Here is a 19,918-nt window from a genome sequence, read left to right as displayed (position 1 = left end):
AGAGAGAGATTTTGTGTGTGTGTGTGTGAGAGAGAGAATTTGTGTGTGAGAGAGAGAGAGTTTGTGTGTGTGAGAGAATTTGTGTGTGTGTGTGTGAGAGAGAGAGATTTTGTGTGTGTGTGTGAGAGAGAGAATTTGTGTGAGAGAGAGAGTTTGTGTGAGAGAGAATTTGTGTGTGTGTGTGTGTGTGTGTGTGAGAGAGAGATTTTGTGTGTGTGTGTGTGAGAGAGAGAATTTGTGTGTGTGAGAGAGAATTAGTGTGTGTGTGTGTGTGAGAGAGAGAGAATTTGTGTGTGTGTGTGTGTGTGTGTGTGAGAGAGAGAATTAGTGTGTGTGTGTGTGTGTGTGTGAAAAAGAAATATAAACAATAAATAGCGTTTTGTGGCTCTTTAATGTGTGTGACAGATCGCTCAGTTAAAGCCGCTCGTGAACCGATATTCTCTTCTTCCAGTTAATCTATAGCATCAAATAAACATGAATGAACATCAGAAGGAATGTTGTTTTAACCGTGGAAAGAGTGCGTGCTCTCTGAGTCTGAGTCCGTAGGCCGTCCCATTCATCATTGTAACGCTCTGAAGTGTGCTCAGCAGCGCCCCCTTTGTACACTTGAAGCGGTGGATGCAGGCTTCACGCACTTTAACTACCCAGGAATCCTTGCGAAAGGCCAATCGGACAATGGGAGGAGCTTTCGCTCACGGACAATTGTTAAAGGACAAGTTCGGTATTTTACACTTAAAGCCCTGTTTTCAGGTCGTTTCTGATGAAATTGATGAAGTTTCAAATTTGGACAGATGCTGCTGGCCCGAGAATTTCCGGTTTCTTTCGCTTATATTTAATATAAAGATAAATAGCTTGCTGAATAATAGGCTACCATCTCAATTATGATTCATTAAATAAATAGAAACCGAATGTCAGGGCTTTACTGAGTCATATGTAAATGTAGAAAGAAATATAATATTTAAACAACAACCGGACCGTCTTTCTATTTCCGGCGTGACGATCGAGTCTGTCCCAAAAATACCTCTCAATGTGGACTCGCGCCAAGGGCCCTATAGGTCTGCACTACATGCCGTCACCAAAGTGTGGACTCTGAGGAAGTCCACAAGTCCGGAGTGTGCCATTTGGGACATGGCCTAACTCTCCTGACTGCTTTGTCGGACAAAATGGCAGATGGCGAAGATTGGTCAGATCACCTGCCAATCAAGCTCCCTGCGAAGTATTTGTCATTGTTAGTTGAACTAGTTAACGAATGTTAAAAAATGCAGCCTTATTGTAAAATAAGGTTGTTATTATAAACCAACTAAGATTAAAACATGCTTTAGCAGTATTTTTCTTTGTTAGTACATCTAATGTAGTTAACTCGTGTTAATAAGTGGAATATTATTGTAAATGTGACTCTTTTTTTATGCAGTTCAAGTATCTTAAATAAAATGAAACGTGATCAGATCAGCCATATTCTAATCTTAAACAACAATATCGAAAACGCACTAAAACGTTGCCCAAAAACTACACATAAATCATTTCTAATGATCATTACGATATGCAATTGTTCTGCGAGGAGATTCGTTTATCGCTTCTGAAAAGCGAACAGAATTGTCCAATCACAATCAGTTATTGCAGAGAGAGGGGTAATAATAATATGATTATCGTTTACTATGCTATTTTTATGAGGCAAACTTGATCTTTGGATTGTAGGCTACTGTCTATAACAGTTTTATTATGGAATGCAAACGCATCAGAACTGCTGAACCCTATTGGATGAACACACACACACACACACTGTATGTTAATGATTGACGTCCAGAGCTCGTTTGCTAGTGAAATGTCTTCTGGAGGAGTTCTGCCGTTTTGAGCCGAGCACGCCTGCAGACCTCAGATCAGCTGCCGGGTGAGTGTGTGACCCGAGGAGGAGCACGCCTGCAGACCTCAGATCAGCTGCCGGGTGAGTGTGTGACCCGAGGAGGAACACGCCTGCAGACCTCAGATCAGCTGCCGGGTGAGTGTGTGACCCGAGGAGGAACACGCCTGCAGACCTCAGATCAGCTGCCGGGTGAGTGTGTGTGACCCGAGGAGGAACACGCCTGCAGACCTCAGATCAGCTGCCGGGTGAGTGTGTGACCCGAGGAGGAACACGCCTGCAGACCTCAGATCAGCTGCCGGGTGAGTGTGTGACCCGAGGAGGAACACGCCTGCAGACCTCAGATCAGCTGCCGGGTGAGTGTGTGACCCGAGGAGGAGGACGCCTGCAGACCTCAGATCAGCTGCCGGGTGAGTGTGTGACCCGAGGAGGAGCACGCCTGCAGACCTCAGATCAGCTGCCGGGTGAGTGTGTGACCCGAGGAGGAGCACGCCTGCAGACCTCAGATCAGCTGCCGGGTGAGTGTGTGACCCGAGGAGGAGCACGCCTGCAGACCTCAGATCAGCTGCCGGGTGAGTGTGTGACCCGAGGAGGAACACGCCTGCAGACCTCAGATCAGCTGCCGGGTGAGTGTGTGACCCGAGGAGGAACACGCCTGCAGACCTCAGATCAGCTGCCGGGTGAGTGTGTGACCCGAGGAGGAACACGCCTGCAGACCTCAGATCAGCTGCCGGGTGAGTGTGTGACCCGAGGAGGAACACGCCTGCAGACCTCAGATCAGCTGCCGGGTGAGTGTGTGACCCGAGGAGGAGCACGCCTGCAGACCTCAGATCAGCTGCCGGGTGAGTGTGTGACCCGAGGAGGAGCACGCCTGCAGACCTCAGATCAGCTGCCGGGTGAGTGTGTGACCCGAGGAGGAGCACGCCTGCAGACCTCAGATCAGCTGCCGGGTGAGTGTGTGACCCGAGGAGGAACACACCTGCAGACCTCAGATCAGCTGCCGGGTGAGTGTGTGACCCGAGGAGGAACACACCTGCAGACCTCAGATCAGCTGCCGGGTGAGTGTGTGACCCGAGGAGGAGCACGCCTGCAGACCTCAGATCAGCTGCCGGGTGAGTGTGTGACCCGAGGAGGAGCACGCCTGCAGACCTCAGATCAGCTGCCGGGTGAGTGGCGACTGTGGCTGTGAATATTCACTACCTTACTGAAGAATTTATCGATTTAATCAACATTATTCTGTTGACATAATCATGTTTATCATTACATTGCTCAGACCTGTTGGTGTTTATTTAATGCTCTTATGTTGATGTTTACATTAGTTTTTGTAATGTTTTAGGCTCGCGGTTGGGATTAATGCAAGTGCCAATATCTCATTCATCAAAGTCCCGCTGTAGTCAATCACTTTATCCCTTAAAACTCCTCTTTGATCACCAGAATGACACATTTAAACGTTTTTTTTCCTTGGGGGGAAAAAAAGTCTTAATGCCTGTAACTTGACACCCTTGCCTCATTTAATATTCGCGGTTCTATGAATATGCAAATGAGCCCCGCCTCCACTCACTCACTCAGAGATCCACTGGTTGACGATCACACGTTGATCTGATTGGTCAAGGTAGTGTGTGACGTCAGAAACACCAGCGATTTCAAACCGTGTTTTTGAGACTGTCTTTGGTTCACTGCAGTTTTAAGCAGAAAATACTCAGCAATGCTGTCCACTTATGAACTTACACATGGTTTGCACACGGGTGTAGAGTTACATTCAAGCTATTTTAAGGCATAATAAATAAATAAACTATTTTTCCTTGTATTTTATGTCATTTTCGTGATCAAAGATGAGTTATAAGGGATACAATTATTGACTAAAGTGGGACTTTACGATTTATTTATTTATTTTTAGTTGTAAAGGCCAGTTGATTGGTCACAATCTCTATGAAAGCTTGTTTCTGCCACGGAATTAAAAAAAATAATTCAGTATAATTGTGAGTTTATATCTCGTGCTCCTGACTTTTTTTATGATCTGATAAATAAAAAATATTTATATGTTTGCATAAAATATAATGGGCACAGATACTTTTAATTAATTGAAAAATAGCTTTTTTTTCAGTTGTCACTGGACCCTGCTCACCAGCCAAACCTTGACCTCCCATAATGCAATGCGCTGCATTACTTTCACTTTCCAGTGTGCTGAGTTTTGAACATCTCATGTTGCTACAAATACAGATTTAGTCGGTTAAGTTTCATGTCTGGTAATGAACCAGTGAGTAAGCCGTTGGTTTAGTCGTAAACAAGCCCTCTGGTTCAGTCGTGGACCCGCATCATCATCTTCATCATCATCTTCATCATCTGCGTGTCGCTGCAGATCTTCAGCGGACACGTTTGCACATCGAGGGCGTGTCGCTGCAGATTCTTCAGTGGTCCTGAAATTCTTCATGAGTCGACTTCCTTCAGGGATTCAGACTGATGAAATACTCCTGTCTGCTTAACATGTTAACCCTATAGATGCTGTTTTATGACACACACATTTCTAAGGCCTCTAACGATCAACTTTGCTGATAAACCTGTCGCACGCACACATACACACACACACTACAGAGGTTTGATCATAAAACTAAGCATTTAAATATCATCTTACGAAGACATATTAATGGCAGATATTGATATTTATATGCATTACATAGTCACTAAACTGTTATATCAGTGTATAAATATCAGCATCTGCACCAAATTGCATATTTTTGCTCAGTTTGGGCTGTGTTTTCCTCCATATTCTCACTATATCCCTTATTTTTCTGACCCCGTCGGCAGATATTTTTCTTGTTTTAAGCTTAGACACTTCATTTTAAATTTGCAAGTGTATCTGACAAAATCCGCATTCAGAAGATGTCTCGCTTCCGCCAATATGGATCAACGATTTGACATCACTGCACTTCAACTTCTCATCAGATTTTCTGTCCAATCAAATGCTCTCTAGAATCTGAAGCTCCGCCCCCCTACATTATAAATGGAGCCTGAAGTTGTGGCTGAAATCAGTCCCCCAATCAATCAGTCCCTTGTTCAAAGTCAACATTGACTGTTTTCTACACGCTGAACAGAACGCTGTATTCTAAAGCAGTACGGAGGAGATTATGAGGAAACTGCGGCTTTACTGAACTCAACAGCGCTGGCCGAGCTGTGATGTAAACCAAACGCTATTGGCTGTTTTTAAAGGGGGAGGAGCTGTTTTATAGGCCCCGCCCTGTCATCTTGTTTCACTGTAAATAACATCAACACCCTGAATAAAGTTTCAAGGCACTTAAGTTCAGTGGGTCTGAAGGCAGGATGGAATGAGGAAAAATAATCATTCTGTGGTGCGTTTCCCCAAAAGCATCGTTAGCCAACCACGGACGCAAGTTCCATTAAATAGTATTCAATATTATTTATATTCAACAATATTATTAATCTGCTGCAGTGACACTTATATGAGAACTGAACTGAGACATCACTGTTTTCTCTAGAGCGGCTATATATATAAATGAACTAAATTAATAACTTTTTTAAAAACAAAGATGGACCATCATTGAACTTAAGCCGGACTGTGAAGCTATATTCTCCTCGAAACTTTGTTGCATTATTTTCCTGTTCTCTCTGTAAAGCTGCTGTGAAACACACTGTGTTGTAAAAAGCGCTTTATAAATAAATGTGACGGAACTTTTGTTGAGTTTATAAGTTGAGTTTCCTCAGCTTATATAGGCTATCTAAAGTTACTTCCTTAAATTAAAGGGATAGTTCACTTTAAAATTAAAATTCTGTCATCATTTACTCACCCTCAAGTTGTTTTAAACCTGTATTAATTTATTTCTTCTGCTGAACACAAAGAAAGATATTTTGAAGAATGTCAGTAACCAAACAGTAGTCTGTACCCATTGACTTCCATAGTAGGAAAAAAATATACTGGAAACTAAATATAATATAATACAGGTTTGAAACAACTTGAGGGTGAGTAAATGATGACAGAATTTTAATTTTAAAGTGAACTATCCCTTTAAGTATAGGCAATCAACTTGGATGTTTAAGTCATTTCAACATAAATTAGGCTACACAAAAAAAATTAGTTGACTCTTGTATAACTTATAAAAACAGTAAATTGCTTAACTTGTTTTGATGAGTTAAAGCAAAGTCAAAACAAACACGTTGCGTCAAAACTCAAAATTGATTTCTGAAAGGGATTCTAACGATATCGTTTCACTGTCTCGTTATCTTTATGTTTTATCTTCGTCTTCGGTGTGAACGGGCCTTTAGAGTGACTCTTCCTCCTCTGGAAGAGACTAAACTGGAGCTGTAGATCTGACCAGCGTGAAGAGAAGCTCCAGAAGTCTGTCGGTGACTCAGATCGAGACGCTCCCAACCCCGCGAACATGCAGCGGCACGCAGATCTACATGCAGATGGGAGAAACCGTGTGTGTGTGTGTGTGTGTGTGTGTGTGAGAGAGAGATCTTCACGAGCGTTACGGCGATCCTCAGCTCAGGTAAGACAGACTCAGCGCGCTTTCTTGACTCTCTCTCTCTCTGTCTGTCTAAGTTAAGATCTCTGGATGGTGTTGGACTTTGTTGCATGAGAAGAAAGTAAAGCGTGAGGTTGTGAGGTGAAGAGTTGTGGAGAACATGAAGATCATGTGGTGGTGGAGCGGCTCGTCCTCGTCTTTCCGGTTCTTACATTCTCTAACTATCCCGAAGGATCACCGCGAACACCGATGTTCTTCCTCAGGCTTGTCTTGTTTTCCATACGCTAATATCTAGATATTCTTACATCATGACGCATTTACTGGAGAAGCAAAAGGACTGTCGGAACATATTGAAGTTTGATCAAAATTAAGTGAGTTTATGCTTAAAACACACTGAAAAATAATAATAAGTAGACTAATATTTACTTAGTTTTAATTTCGCAAGTTAAAAAAAGAAGTAGGCTACATTTCACATATGGAATTAAGTAAACTCTGCTTAACTAAGTTAAGTAAAATGAACAAAGAAAACAAGTAATCAACCTTATTAAGCCTTATTATGCACCAGCATGATGGGAACACCAGTATCAGAAAAGTTGAGTAGCCTAAACTTAATTTAATTGAATGTTGATATTTTTGCTTTAATTTCTGCAAGCTTGAATGAGTGCTAATGTAGAATTTACTTAAAACTATTTTTTTATTATTGTTGTTGCGTGAACTAACATTTTCATGTAGAAATTAATAAAAAATTTCTGTAGACTTCCCCACAGAATCATTTTTATCCGTATACATGAACAAATATCTGCCAAAAAAGAGAACAATATTATTTTTCTTACCTCAGGGGCAGATATTTGTCTCAGTGCAACAAAAGTGCTTTCATTTCACTTAATTAGTCATATTTCACCTCAAAAACAAAATAAATACATAACTGGTAACACTTTACAATAAGTTGAATAAACTGTTTAGACTAGTCTTACAAGTTAGCCATATATGTATATATTTTTTTTATCTATACATTTTTTGTTGTTGTTTTTTTGGTTGTTGAAAGTTGCGTTGGTCACACTAGTTTAGAATTTTAAAAAAAAGAGCTAATTGCAACTTTTTATCTCGCAATTGACTTTTTTCCCTTCAGAATTGTGTGATATAAACTCGCAATTGCAAGAAAAAAAGTCAGAATTGTGATAAAATTAGTCAGAGGTCCCGAATTGCGATAAAAAGACAGAATTGCAATTAAAAAACCTATGGTGAATTTTAAACCACCTTTTTATAACTTTATAACTTTGTAACTTGCACAGAAACAGTATCATATGTGGAGGAATTTTTGTGAGATATAAACTTGCAATTGTGAGATAAAAAGTCAGAATTGCGATTAAAAATTCTGAATTTCAATTAAAAAATTCAGAAATGCAATTTAAAAAAATTCTTAATTGCAAGACAAAAAGTAAGAATTGTAAGACAAAAAGTTGCAATTAACTTTTTTAATTTTTATTCAGCGGCGGAAAACGAGCAAACTTTAGTTAGTGCTTTATGCATTTATGCAATACAAGACATTTATTGATTTTTAGTAATGAGAATTGTTATATTATTATTATAGAAGGACAAAAAATCAAGTAAAATAAAAATACTGAAATAATTGTTAATGCATAAATGAAAATGGTCATAAAATATAATTTATTTGTCTTTTCTTTTGGTTCTGAGGTGACCTGGATGTTTGAATGAGATTAGATTAAATAGTTGAGCTGAAGTGCTGGTAAATAACAGTAAATTGAAGCTGAAACATGCAGGAGTTTCTGTCGTGGTTTCATTTCCACGGTGTGTGTCTGGATCAGGTCGCACAAACCCAATGTGAATAATGCAGTGGTTTTGTTAAGGCTGATCTTTTACTTGTCTAAACAGAGCGTGACATTCCTGGACAGGGATTTGGCATGAACTTGATGACTTGATGAAAAGAGGAAAAGGTAAGCTGAATTTTAAAGGGATAGTTCACTTTGAAATGAAATGTTGGTGTGTTTTATCTTACCTGAAGTGCATCCAAGATGTCGGTGTCTTTGTCTCCGCAGTAGTTTCAGTTTTGATATTTTTAGGTCAAACCGTTCTTGTCTGTCAGTCATATAATGCAGGTGTATAGGCACTGTCTCCAAAAGCATGCAGAGAAAAGTCCACATTACACAATTCCCCATCGTAAGTGCACATTGATGGCCTAAGACACGAAACAAGCGGTGTGTGTGAGAAAACCAACAGTATTTATATCGTTTTTATCTCTTTTACACAGCGACGTCCAAGTGATCTGAGGGTTCTTAGTCTGCAGACTAATACATATATACATATATAAATACTGTTCGTTTTCTCACACACACCGCTGGTTTCGTGTCTTAGGCCATCAGTGTGCACTTACGATGGGGAATTGTGTAATTTGGACTTTTCTCTGCATGCTTTTGGAGACAGTGCCTATAGCACTTCAGGTAAGATAAAACATACCAACATTTAATTTCAAAGTGAACTATCCCTTTAAATCTTCTTTTCATAACTTTATAACCTATATTGGATGTAACTTGATATGGAGGAATTTTAGTGCAATTGCATGTTTAAATCACTGAATGTTGACTATTTCTCATAATTGTGAGTTAATTAATTAATATTATGCCTAGAAAAAAAAATGCTTCTTGTTATTGCAACTATTCAAAGCGATTTTTAAAACTCAAATTCTGAAAAAGCAGAATTGTGAGATGTAAACTCCCAATTGCAAGAAAAAAAGAGTCAGAATTGCAAGAAAAAAGTCAGTTGGGAGATAGGAACTCGCATTTGTAAGAAAAGTCAATTGCAAACTGAAAAATCATAATTGCGAGAAAATTGAGAAAAAAGTCAGAATTGTGAAAAAAGTCAGAATTCAGAAAAAAGTCAGAATTGAGAGATGTAAACTCGCAATTGCAAGATAAAAAGTCAGAATTGTGAGAAAGTCAGAATTATGCATGAAAGATGCTTCTTGTTATTGCAACTTCACATATTGAAAATTCAACTAGTGAAGTGATTTTCAAAACTCAAATTCTGTGACTGATTATGTCCATTTAATGTGTAATTTTATCACAGATTTGAGAAATCCTGTCACAATCAAATCTTATTTGTCCAATGTTGCATCCATATTTTAGGGTTTTCCTCATCTCTGCTGTCTGAATGGATAAGAGTTATAAAGCACATAATGAAATACTCAACCAGTTTGGTGAGTGTAAATATCTCTGAGGCGAGTTGTGCAGGGCGTATCTGGTGATGTGACACACACACGATCTTCACTCGTTTGGAGGATTTCGTTTCTGCAACTCTAAAGTTTCTTGATCAGGAACATTCGATCTCAGTGCGTCGTTCTTCATCAAGAAAGAATCAGAAACACACGTTTGTAGAGGAAAGCGAGATTGAGTTTGTCTAATAAACCAGCCGTTTTATATTACGAATATTGTTGGCTTTCACAAACTGCTTTTGTTCCTCTTCTTGAAAGTTGCTCTGGATTAAACTATCTGCTAAATGCACAAACGTAAACGAGTTTTTCCTGTACGTCTCGGCTTATTTTATTTTGTAAGAATATGGTGAATAATATGACATTAAAATATATATATTTTTAGATATATTATATTTTTTTGCATGCAAAATTGTGAGAAAAGGTAATTTCTCGCAATTCCAACTTTATTTATCGCAATTCTGACTTTATTTCTCGCAATTCCAACTTTATATCTTGCAATTGAGTTTATTTCTAGCAATTCCAACTTTATTTCTCGCAATTCCAACTTTATTTCTCGTAATTCTGACTTTATTTCTCGCAATTCCAACTTTATATCTTGCAATTGAGTTTATTTCTCGCAATTCCAACTTTATTTATCGCAATTCTGACTTTATTTCTTGCAATTCCAACTTTATATTTCGCAATGGAGTTTATTTCTCGCAATTCCAACTTTATATCTCGCAATTCCAACTTTATATCTCGCAATTCCAACTTTATTTCTCGCAATTCCAACTTTATTTCTCGCAATTCCAACTTTATTTCTCGCAATTCCAACTTTGTCTCGCAATTCCAACTTTATTTATCGCAATTCCAACTTTATTTCTCGCAATTCCAACTTTATTTCTCGCAATTCCAACTTTATTTCTCGCAATTCCATCTTTATTTCTCGCAATTCTGACTTTAATTCTCGCAATTCTGACTTTATATCTCGCAATTGAGTTTATTTCTTGCATTTCCAACTTTATTTCTCGCAATTCCATCTTTATTTCTCGCAATTCTGACTTTAATTCTCGCAATTCTGACTTTATATCTCGCAATTGAGTTTATTTCTTGCATTTCCAACTTTATTTCTCACAATTTCTACTTTTCCTCGCAATTATGAGTGTATAACTTCCAATTTTATTTCTTGAGATTTGAGTTGATATCTCATAATTCAGACTTTTTTTTTCTCAGTTGCAAGTTCATATCGCACAGTTCTGAGAAAAAAAAAAGTCAGAATAGCACGAAAATAAGACGTACAAACTCGCAGTTTTGACTTATTTCCCAGAATTGCCAGATATACATTCCCAATTTCTGGAAGAAAAATAATAATGAGATAAAAAGCAATTTTTGTTTATTCCACGCCAGAAACAAGCTTCAATAATTGAATCTAAATGAGCATTTCAACACAGAAATATCAATGCTATAAATGACTCAAGCGTTGCACACACTGTTTCTCAACCACGTTATAAAGGATATGACTCGTTAAATAATATTGACTTCCTGATTTCTTACACAATTTGAGTAAACATGGCACAAATGGGTGTTCCCAATCCCAACCTGTCTAATGTGGTATATGCATTTAGTCCGACTGTATAGAGTTCAAATATCCGCAAACCCCTTAAGTTATGATTTTATGAATGAAAGGCCCCACAGGTGTTCTTCACGGCGGTATCTGATCCATCATGGCCTGTTGAGATCGTGCGGTCGTGTCCCGACGTGTTGAGCTCCTCAGCGGTCGTGTGTTCCTCTCCACACCCGCTGAACAAACAGGACCGAGACTCCTCACCTCCTCATCTCCTCACTCTTATACTGTGCTTCTGATCTGCAGAGAGACCAGATGAGTGAGCAGAACTGAGGGAGTCACACACTACTGCACAGGTGAGACTATGAGCACAGGCTCCAGTTATTGTTTTATATACAGTCAAACCAAAAATTATTCAGACACCAGATATCATTTTTGATATGTTTTCACTAGTGTGATCAGGACACTATAGTCATTTCTGTGAGTGAGGAGAGCAGAATACAGTAAACTGTGACATACCCAATAATTCTTCATACAGTGAAAATATGGGACAAATATGATTGAGCCACTTTGAGCTGGTCATGTTCTGCTGAAGTGTGTGTCTGTAACTGCTAATGCTCTTCTTACACACACACACACACTGAACACACTGAACACATGAAGCATTGCTTGGTCACTGGTTGAGCTAAACTGGTATTATCTAATTGTGTAGTTAAATTTACCAGCTGACAGATATTCATCATAATTCATGTGTGTGTGTGTGTGTGTGTGTGTGACAGTCTAACAGAAGATGGACAAAACCTGTGTGTGTGTGTGTGTGTGTGTGTGTGAGAGACAGTCTAACAGAAGATGGACAAAACCTGTGTGTGTGTGTGTGTGTCTGTGTGTGGGTGTGTGTGACAGTCTAACAGAAGATGGACAAAACCTGTGTGTGTGTGTGTGTGTGTGTGTGTGTGTGTGTGACAGTCTAACAGAAGGACGGACAAAACCTGTGTGTGTGTGTGTGTGTGTGTGAGAGAGACAGTCTAACAGAAGATGGACAAAACCTGTGTGTGTGTGTGTGTGTGTGTGTGTGTGTGTGTGTGTGTGTGTGTGTGTGTGTGTGTGTGTGTGTGTGTGTGTGTGTGTGTGTGTGTGTGTGTGTGTGTGTGTGTGTGTGTGTGTGTGTGTGCGCGTGTGTGCGCGTGCGTGCGTGTCTGAGACAGTCTAACAGAAGATGGACAAAACCTGTGTGTGTGTGTGTGTGTGTGTGTGTGTGTGTGTGTGAGAGACAGTCTAACAGAAGATGGACAAAACCTGTGTGTGTGTGTGTGTGTGTGTGTGTGTGTGTGTGTGTGTGTGTGTGTGTGTGTGTGTGTGTGTGTGTGTGTGTGTGTGTGTGTGTGTGTGTGTGTGTGTGTGTGTGTGTGTGTGTGTGTGTGTGTGTGTGTGTGTGTGTGTGAGACAGTCTAACAGAAGATGGACAAAACCTGTGTGTGTGTGTGTGTGTGTGTGTGTGTGCGTGCGTGCGTGCGTGCGTGCGTGCGTGAGACAGTCTAACAGAAGATGGACAAAACCTGTGTGTGTGTGTGTGTGTGTGTGTGTGTGTGTGTGTGTGTGTGTGTGTGTGTGTGTGTGTGTGTGTGTGTGTGTGTGTGTGTGAGTGATAGAAATGTTGAATAATTTAGGTTTGACTGTACGTATATTGGTTTAGTAAGCATGTCAAGGGTTGACGTGTTCAGGGATGCTCTTCGGTTATAATATAACTAGTGATTATTTGAGTTATTGTTGCCTTTCTATCAGCTGAACGAGTCTGATCTCTGACATCACGAGGCATTATCATCCACTGGAGATGTTCTCTTGTTCAGATCACTCTCTGCAAACCCTAGAGATGAGGTGTGCGTAACATCCCAGTAGATCCACAGTTTCTGAAATACTCAAATCATCGTTCTTCCTCATTCTGATGCTCAGTTTGAATCGTCTTCACCATTTCTACATGCGCTGTTGCTGCCATGTGATTGGCTGAGGAGATATTTGTGTTAACAAGCGGTTGAACGGGTGTGTGTATATATTTGCAGAAAATGTGAATAATTTTGACAAAATCAGAGGAATCATACGAAATGCATGCTTTTTTTTATTTAGTACCGTCCTGAATAAGATATTTTACATAAAAGATGTTTGCATATGTGACCCTGGACCACAAAACCAGTCACATGGGTACATTATTTTAATTGAGATGTATAGATCATCTGAAAGCTGAATAAATAATCTCTCCAGTGATGTGTGGTTTGTTAGGATAGGACAATATTTGGCCGAGACAACTATTGAAAATCTGGAATCTGAGGAGCAAAAAAATGTAAACATTGAGAAAATCTCCTTTAAAGTTGTGCATTTATGTTCACGATTGTGCTGCATTCACTCACAAAAATACATGTTTTATATATTTACGGTAGGACATTTACTGAATATCTTCATGGAACATGATCTTAATATCCTCATGATTTTTGGCATAAAAGAAAAATGGATAATTTTGACCCATACAATGTATAGTTGCTATTGCCACAGATATACCCGTGCGGCTCCAGACTGGGTTTGGGATCCAGGGTCACGTATGGTCCACAAGATAAAAATAGATATTTATAAAAATGACCCCATTCAAAAGTTGATAAACAAAAGTTGCACATTTGAACCCTTTCCAGCAGTGACTGTGATTCTGAGATCCATCTTTTCACACTAAGGAAACTGAGGGACTCAAACACACAACTATTGAAAAAGTTCAAACTATCTCTGATGCTCCAGAAGGAGCGAGGGGTGAAAACTTTAGATTTTTTTACATTTTTCTTATTTTGTTTAAATATATTTTTATTTATTTATTTAGTACGGACATTCGGAAGCAACAAAAGATGCTTACATGTTTCCCAGAAGACAAATTAAGTAGAATTTACCTTGATCTCCAAATTCAAAAAGTTTTCACCCCCGGCTCTTAATGATTAAAAAGCACTGTATTATTCATGCCAGGCCAGTAGATGGCGATGTCACTTTGTAAAGAAACACTACGTGCCTTAGTTTAGACTGAACGCGTAACCAGCATAATGCCAGCGGTTTTACATATCCGTGTTTTTGTACTTTACACACAGATTATAGCAGTATTGTTTCCCACACCTTGCACTTTGAAACCCGCTGTTGGCGTGTAAATTAACGTCCAAACTGCGTAATTTTTCTGTTTTTAGTTGAAAACAGTGTCTAATAAACGGCCCCGCAGACATAAAGCTTTTTACAGAAACTGCATGCTTCACATTTAGTTTGATAACAGTGGCTGGAGATATTAGAAATATTTTATAGCAATATTTACTTTATTAAAACATACTTTATGGATAACATAATGGATACATTTAAAAAAAATTGATTGTCATGTGTTCGTGACGTCTTATCTGGTTATTTTGCGTATTTATTGCTCACTGTTTAATGTTCTCTAGTGGGCAAATATTGATTGACAGCTCATACAAGAGGAGATTACAGACACACACGGTCATATATGGAAATCCACTGGCTTCTGTTTGTGCAACTGGAGTTTATGAACTGCATATGTTTGCAAAACCCTTGAAGAACCTGCAAAAAGTTGATTTTTAAGAAATGAGAGGGATCATAATAATGCGTTTAGTTTTTATTTAGTTCTGCTATGATTAGGGTATTTCATATGATTGTAAAACATGATGAAAACATCAGAGTAACACAAATGACACTTAAATAAAGCAATAAACATTAACAGAATGACACAAAACACCCTAATGTGCATTACTGATATCAAAAATAAGATTAAACTATTTAAATGAAATATAATCATATGTTAATGTCCTTTTTTCACCATTAATTATAGAGTTTTTTGCATTTTGCAAATTTATCGGCAGATATCATTCTGAATAATCGGCTATAAGTATCGGCAGATATCATTATGAATAATCGGCTATAAGTATCGGCAGATATCATTCTGAATAATCGGCTATAAGTATCGGCAGATATCATTCTGAATAATCGGCTATAAGTATCGGCAGATATCATTATGAATAATCGGCTATAAGTATCGGCAGATATCATTCTGAATAATCGGCTATAAGTATCGGCAGATATCATTATGAATAATCGGCTATAAGTATCGGCAGATATCATTCTGAATAATCGGCTATAAGTATCGGCAGATATCATTCTGAATAATCGGCTATAAGTATCGGCAGATATCATTCTGAATAATCGGCTATAAGTATCGGCAGATATCATTCTGAATAATCGGCTATAAGTATCGGCAGATATCATTCTGAATAATCGGCTATCTGTAAAATAATCGGCTATCGGTATCGGCAGATATCATTCTGAATAATCGGCTATCGGCAGATATCATTATTAATAATCGGCTACCAGTAAAATAATCGGTATCGGTATCGGCAGATATCATTCTGAATAATCGGCTATCGGCAGATATCATTATTAATAATCGTATCGGCAGATATCATTCTGAATAATCGGCTACCAGTAAAATAATCGCTATCTGTATCGGCAGATATCATTCTGAATAATCGGCTATCTGTAAAATAATCGGCTATCGGTATCGGCAGATATCATTATTAATAATCGGCTACCAGTAAAATAATCGCTATCTGTATCGGCAGATATCATTCTGAATAATCGGCTATCTGTAAAATAATCGGCTATCGGTATCGGCAGATATCATTATTAATAATCGGCTACCAGTAAAATAATCGGTATCGGTATCGGCAGATATCATTCTGAATAATCGGCTACCAGTAAAATAATCGCTATCTGTATCGGCAGATATCATTCTGAATAATCGGCTACCAGTAAAATAATCGCTATCTGTATCGGCAGATATCATTCTGAATAATCGGTTATCTGTAAAATAATCGGCTATCGGTATCGGCAGATATCATTCCGAATAATCGGCTATCGGCAGATATCATTATTAATAATCGGTATCGGCAGATATCATTCTGAATAATCGGCTATAAGTAGCGGCAGATATCATTCCGAATAATCGGCTATCGGCAGATATCATTATTAATAATCGGTATCGGCAGATATCATTCTGAATAATCGGCTACCAGTAAAATAATCGGCTATCGGTATCGGCAGATATCATTCCGAATAATCGGCTATCGGCAGATATCATTATTAATTATCGGTATCGGCAGATATCATTCTGAATAATCGGCTACCAGTAAAATAATCGCTATCTGTATCGGCAGATATTATTCTGAATTATCGGCTATCGTTATTGGAGGAAAAAAATTGTATCGGTGTAGCTCTAGTTTTTACGGTAACTTTTTACAGTATTTTTCTGTAAAAATGTATTTGTTTTACAGTGCACTACTACATAAAAATTACATCTTTTATATCTTATGTTTGTATACATTCTGGGTTTATAAATTTGTTCCCATTCCCTTCATGCATCAGGACAGATGTTGAGGGTCACAGGAGGACCTAAACTATCACTGAGGAATAACAGGCGATCAGATACTAGTCAATATGTTCATTCACGCTGGTGATGATTGATCGAGTTAATGCAGAACAGAGGCCCCTATAATATAATACCATATAATGTTACCAGCAGCTCCTAGAGGACAAACGAAGTGTTTCAAATTTAAGATTTAACCTTCAAGTAAAACAAAACTACTCAAATGAGTCAATACAGTAAAAGTATTGAGCTCTAAAATCCATGTGGAGCTGCTCAGAACATTTGATCTTGAGAGAATTTGATTGGAAATATTTTAAAATGTCTAGCTTTTAATGTCTAGGAAAAACGACCTGTAACCCTGTAAATATTAATATTAACCATGTAAATATGATATAAAAGTCAAACAAAAAGAAAAATGTTTTGTATCATATTTGATCATTTTATAGCTCATATGGTTTAACATAGTGAGAATACGGAGGGAAACTGGCCCAAACTGAGCAAAAATATGCAATTTGGAGCTTTTAATGTAAATCAGTGATAACTAGCAGATTCTTGCATGAAATGCATATTAATATCTGCCAATAATGTCTTAGTAAGATGATATTTAAATGCTTAGATTTATGATCAAAACCTTCCTCAGAAGCCTGATGATCATATTCGATACTCATGATTTTCTAATAAATGATGATGGATAATCAAGTAAACCGAAGCTGCTTAAGTCCAGCTGCAATATTACTAACAATCTATAAGTTATTCCTACGTTTACTTGATAAAATCAGCTCAGATTTGAAAGACACGTGAAGCACGAGCTGAAGGAGGACGTTTGTACAGTTACACTAAAAGACTTTTACTTGATAAAAGAGTCGAAACTATCAGGACTGTCGGAGCTTGTGTGAAACAGGCCTTAGAAATGTGTGTATCAAAAATAATACAGGGTTAAATAGATTCAGGCTTGGGAAATCCAATGTACCCAAAATCAGGACATTGTTTTCTGTGGTGGCTTTCATTGGTTGATTTGACCTCAGGATGACCTGCAGGAATATTGAGCCTGTCACTAGTAGGTTCCCATGGTTCACTGAATATGCATTAGTGAAGACGTGTCTCACTTCAGTGTCCGTGTAACCGGACGCTCGCGGTGTCAGGTTTGAAAGAGCTAGAAAAGGGGCGTGTCTGATTGACAGCACGTGTCACACCTGTCCCCGCCCCCTTTTGAGTCTTGTTGTGTTGTTGTTGATCTCTTCAGTTGGACATGTAGAGCATGTTGTGATGGCATTGCTGGAGAAACTGAGCGTGTCGTGTCCCGATGGGACCTACTCTTGTTTCCCACAGGCTGTCGTGATGTTCCTGAGGAAGAAGAAGAAGAAGAGGAGGCTGGAGATCTCCACGCCCAAGAACTTCCAGCACAGGGTGCACACGTCCTTCGACCCGGTTCAGGGATGCTTCGTCGGCCTGCCGCCCCAGTGGCAAAGCATCATAGAGACACTCAAGAGACCCAGACCTGTGGTGGACCCGTCCAGAATCACACAGATCTGTCTCAGACCAAAGAAGGTACAGTGAAGTGTGTGTGTGTGTGAGTGAGTGAGTGAGTGAGTGAGTGAGTGAGTGAGTGAGTGAGTGAGTGAGTGAGTGAGTGAGTGAGTGAGTGAGTGAGTGAGTGAGTGAGTGAGTGAGTGAGTGAGTGAGTGAGTGAGTGAGTGAGTGAGTGAGTGAGTGAGTGAGTGAGTGAGTGAGTGTGTGTGTGTGTGTGTGTGTGTGAGAGTGAGTGAGTGAGTGAGTGAGTGAGTGAGTGAGTGAGTGAGTGAGTGAGTGAGTGAGTGAGTGAGTGAGTGAGTGAGTGAGTGAGTGAGTGAGTGAGTGAGTGAGATATTTCAAGCCTTTATTTGTTATAATTTTGAGGATTATGGCTTATAGATTCTGAAAACCCCAAATTCAAAATTAGAATATTGTGAAAAGGTTTTCATAATCTGTAAGCCATAATCATCAAAATTATAACAAATAAAGGCTTGAAATATCTCACTTTGCATGTAATGAGTCTATATAATATATTAGTTTCACCTTTTAAGTTGAATTACTGAAATAAATGAACTTTTGCACCATATTCATATTTTTCCAGTTTTACCTGTGTATAATCTCTTGATTTTGCTGGTAAATTAGACTGAGACACATTCTTTACAGCATACCCTAATTTCTTTCAAATCTTCCCACAAAGTGGTGTTCAACAGATCATCTTTTCCCTGAGGAAGTTTGTTCCACGTTCATGTTTGCGGCTCCAGTTAATAATCACATGTCTGTTGAACAGGTTCTGTCTCGATGTCTCTGTCTAAACCCTCGTCTCGCTTACACTTCCCCAGAGGTCTCACGTGTCCGCTGCACTATTCAAACCTCTCAGAAAGTGACATTAAGCCTCTCGATTGGCTAACTCTGACCTGACAAACCTGCTCGCCGCTGCTGTTATATAATTGCTCTGCATCATCCCACCAAATGACTTAGGGCGACGGTCTAAGATCCAGTCAAATTCTGCTTAGAGATGCAAATGAGATGCAAATGATCCTGAATATTGTTCTTGTTGTAAAAATATCTGCTCTCTCCTGGTTTATACGAGATTTGGGCGTATTTGCATGTATGATCGCAGTCAGTTAGAAGGGGGTGAAAATCAAATAATTTCACAGCATCATTTTTTGAGGGGAAAAACTTCTATTCTAAACTAATATTCTAAAATACTTTTAACTTAATGAAGACAATTCTGGAGTTTATAGATTTTTTTTTTTTAAATGATCCCTAAAAATTAAGAATTGCATGTTTATAAAGATCAAACAACTGTAATCTTTAAAGGCATGACGTTTTTATGGGATTTTATTGTACTTGTATTTCTGCAGTATTATAATCCATTTATTGACTTTTTGAGCCTGAAAATGAAATTTCCAATTTAAACTGTCGTAAATCTTGAAAGTTTGGTCTCTCTTTAAAGACGACGCTTGGCAAAAAAGTTTTAAAAAGTGAACTTAAAGTTATAGAATTTTACATTTATTGCTGTGAAAAAATATTATTTTCAGTTTTTATATGAATTTATATGAATTTTTAATTCAAGGATTCAATTAAGTTCAATAACCGTCAACACTGCAAAGTTTGTGAATTACGAAACAAATTTGATTCAGATCAATTCAGTTCAGTGTTGATTCAGTTCAGTTCAGTGTTGAATCAGTTCAGTTCAGTGTTGATTCAGTTCAGTTCAGTGTTGATTCAGTTCAGTTCAGTTCAGTGTTGATTCAGTTCAGTTCAGTTCAGTGTTGATTCAGTTCAGTTCAGTGTTGATTTAGTTCAGTTCAGTGTTGATTCAGTTCAGTTCAGTTCAGTGTTGATT

The 19,918-nt window shown here is 38.6% G+C and overlaps 2 protein-coding genes across 15 annotated transcripts in view; both read left to right on the top strand.

Annotated features, from left to right (window-relative positions):
* Window positions 1-509, top strand: part of bub1ba (BUB1 mitotic checkpoint serine/threonine kinase Ba) — a 16,851-nt gene extending 16,342 nt beyond the window's left edge. For 2 of the 11 annotated variants that reach the window (XR_013800657.1, XR_013800658.1), the window contains exon 18: window positions 199-298. The gene's annotated coding sequence lies outside the window, so the exon portion shown is untranslated. The other 9 variants (XR_013800653.1, XR_013800654.1, XR_013800655.1 and 6 more) reach the window with 9 other exon arrangements.
* A 5,783-nt stretch (window positions 510-6,292) lies between these two features.
* The window catches only part of pak6b (p21 protein (Cdc42/Rac)-activated kinase 6b), a 28,370-nt gene continuing 14,744 nt past the window's right edge, over window positions 6,293-19,918 (top strand). The window contains exons 1-4 of one of the 4 annotated variants that reach the window (XR_013800651.1): window positions 6,293-6,363; window positions 8,233-8,294; window positions 11,234-11,467; window positions 17,887-18,105. Coding sequence is in view for 2 of the 4 variants with exons in the window: in XM_079639541.1 (XP_079495667.1) it covers window positions 17,896-18,105 (210 nt within the window). In the remaining 2 variants the exon portion in view is untranslated. Of the gene's footprint in view, window positions 6,711-8,232; window positions 8,295-11,233; window positions 11,468-17,886; window positions 18,106-19,918 lie in introns of all 4 variants that reach the window. The other 3 variants (XM_079639541.1, XM_079639542.1, XR_013800652.1) reach the window with 3 other exon arrangements.

Source organism: Phoxinus phoxinus (genome assembly GCF_949152265.1).
Source record: "Phoxinus phoxinus genome assembly, chromosome: 16".
In the NCBI taxonomy this organism is placed as follows: Eukaryota; Metazoa; Chordata; class Actinopteri; order Cypriniformes; family Leuciscidae; genus Phoxinus; species Phoxinus phoxinus.
This window is presented reverse-complemented; position numbering and strand designations above follow the sequence as displayed.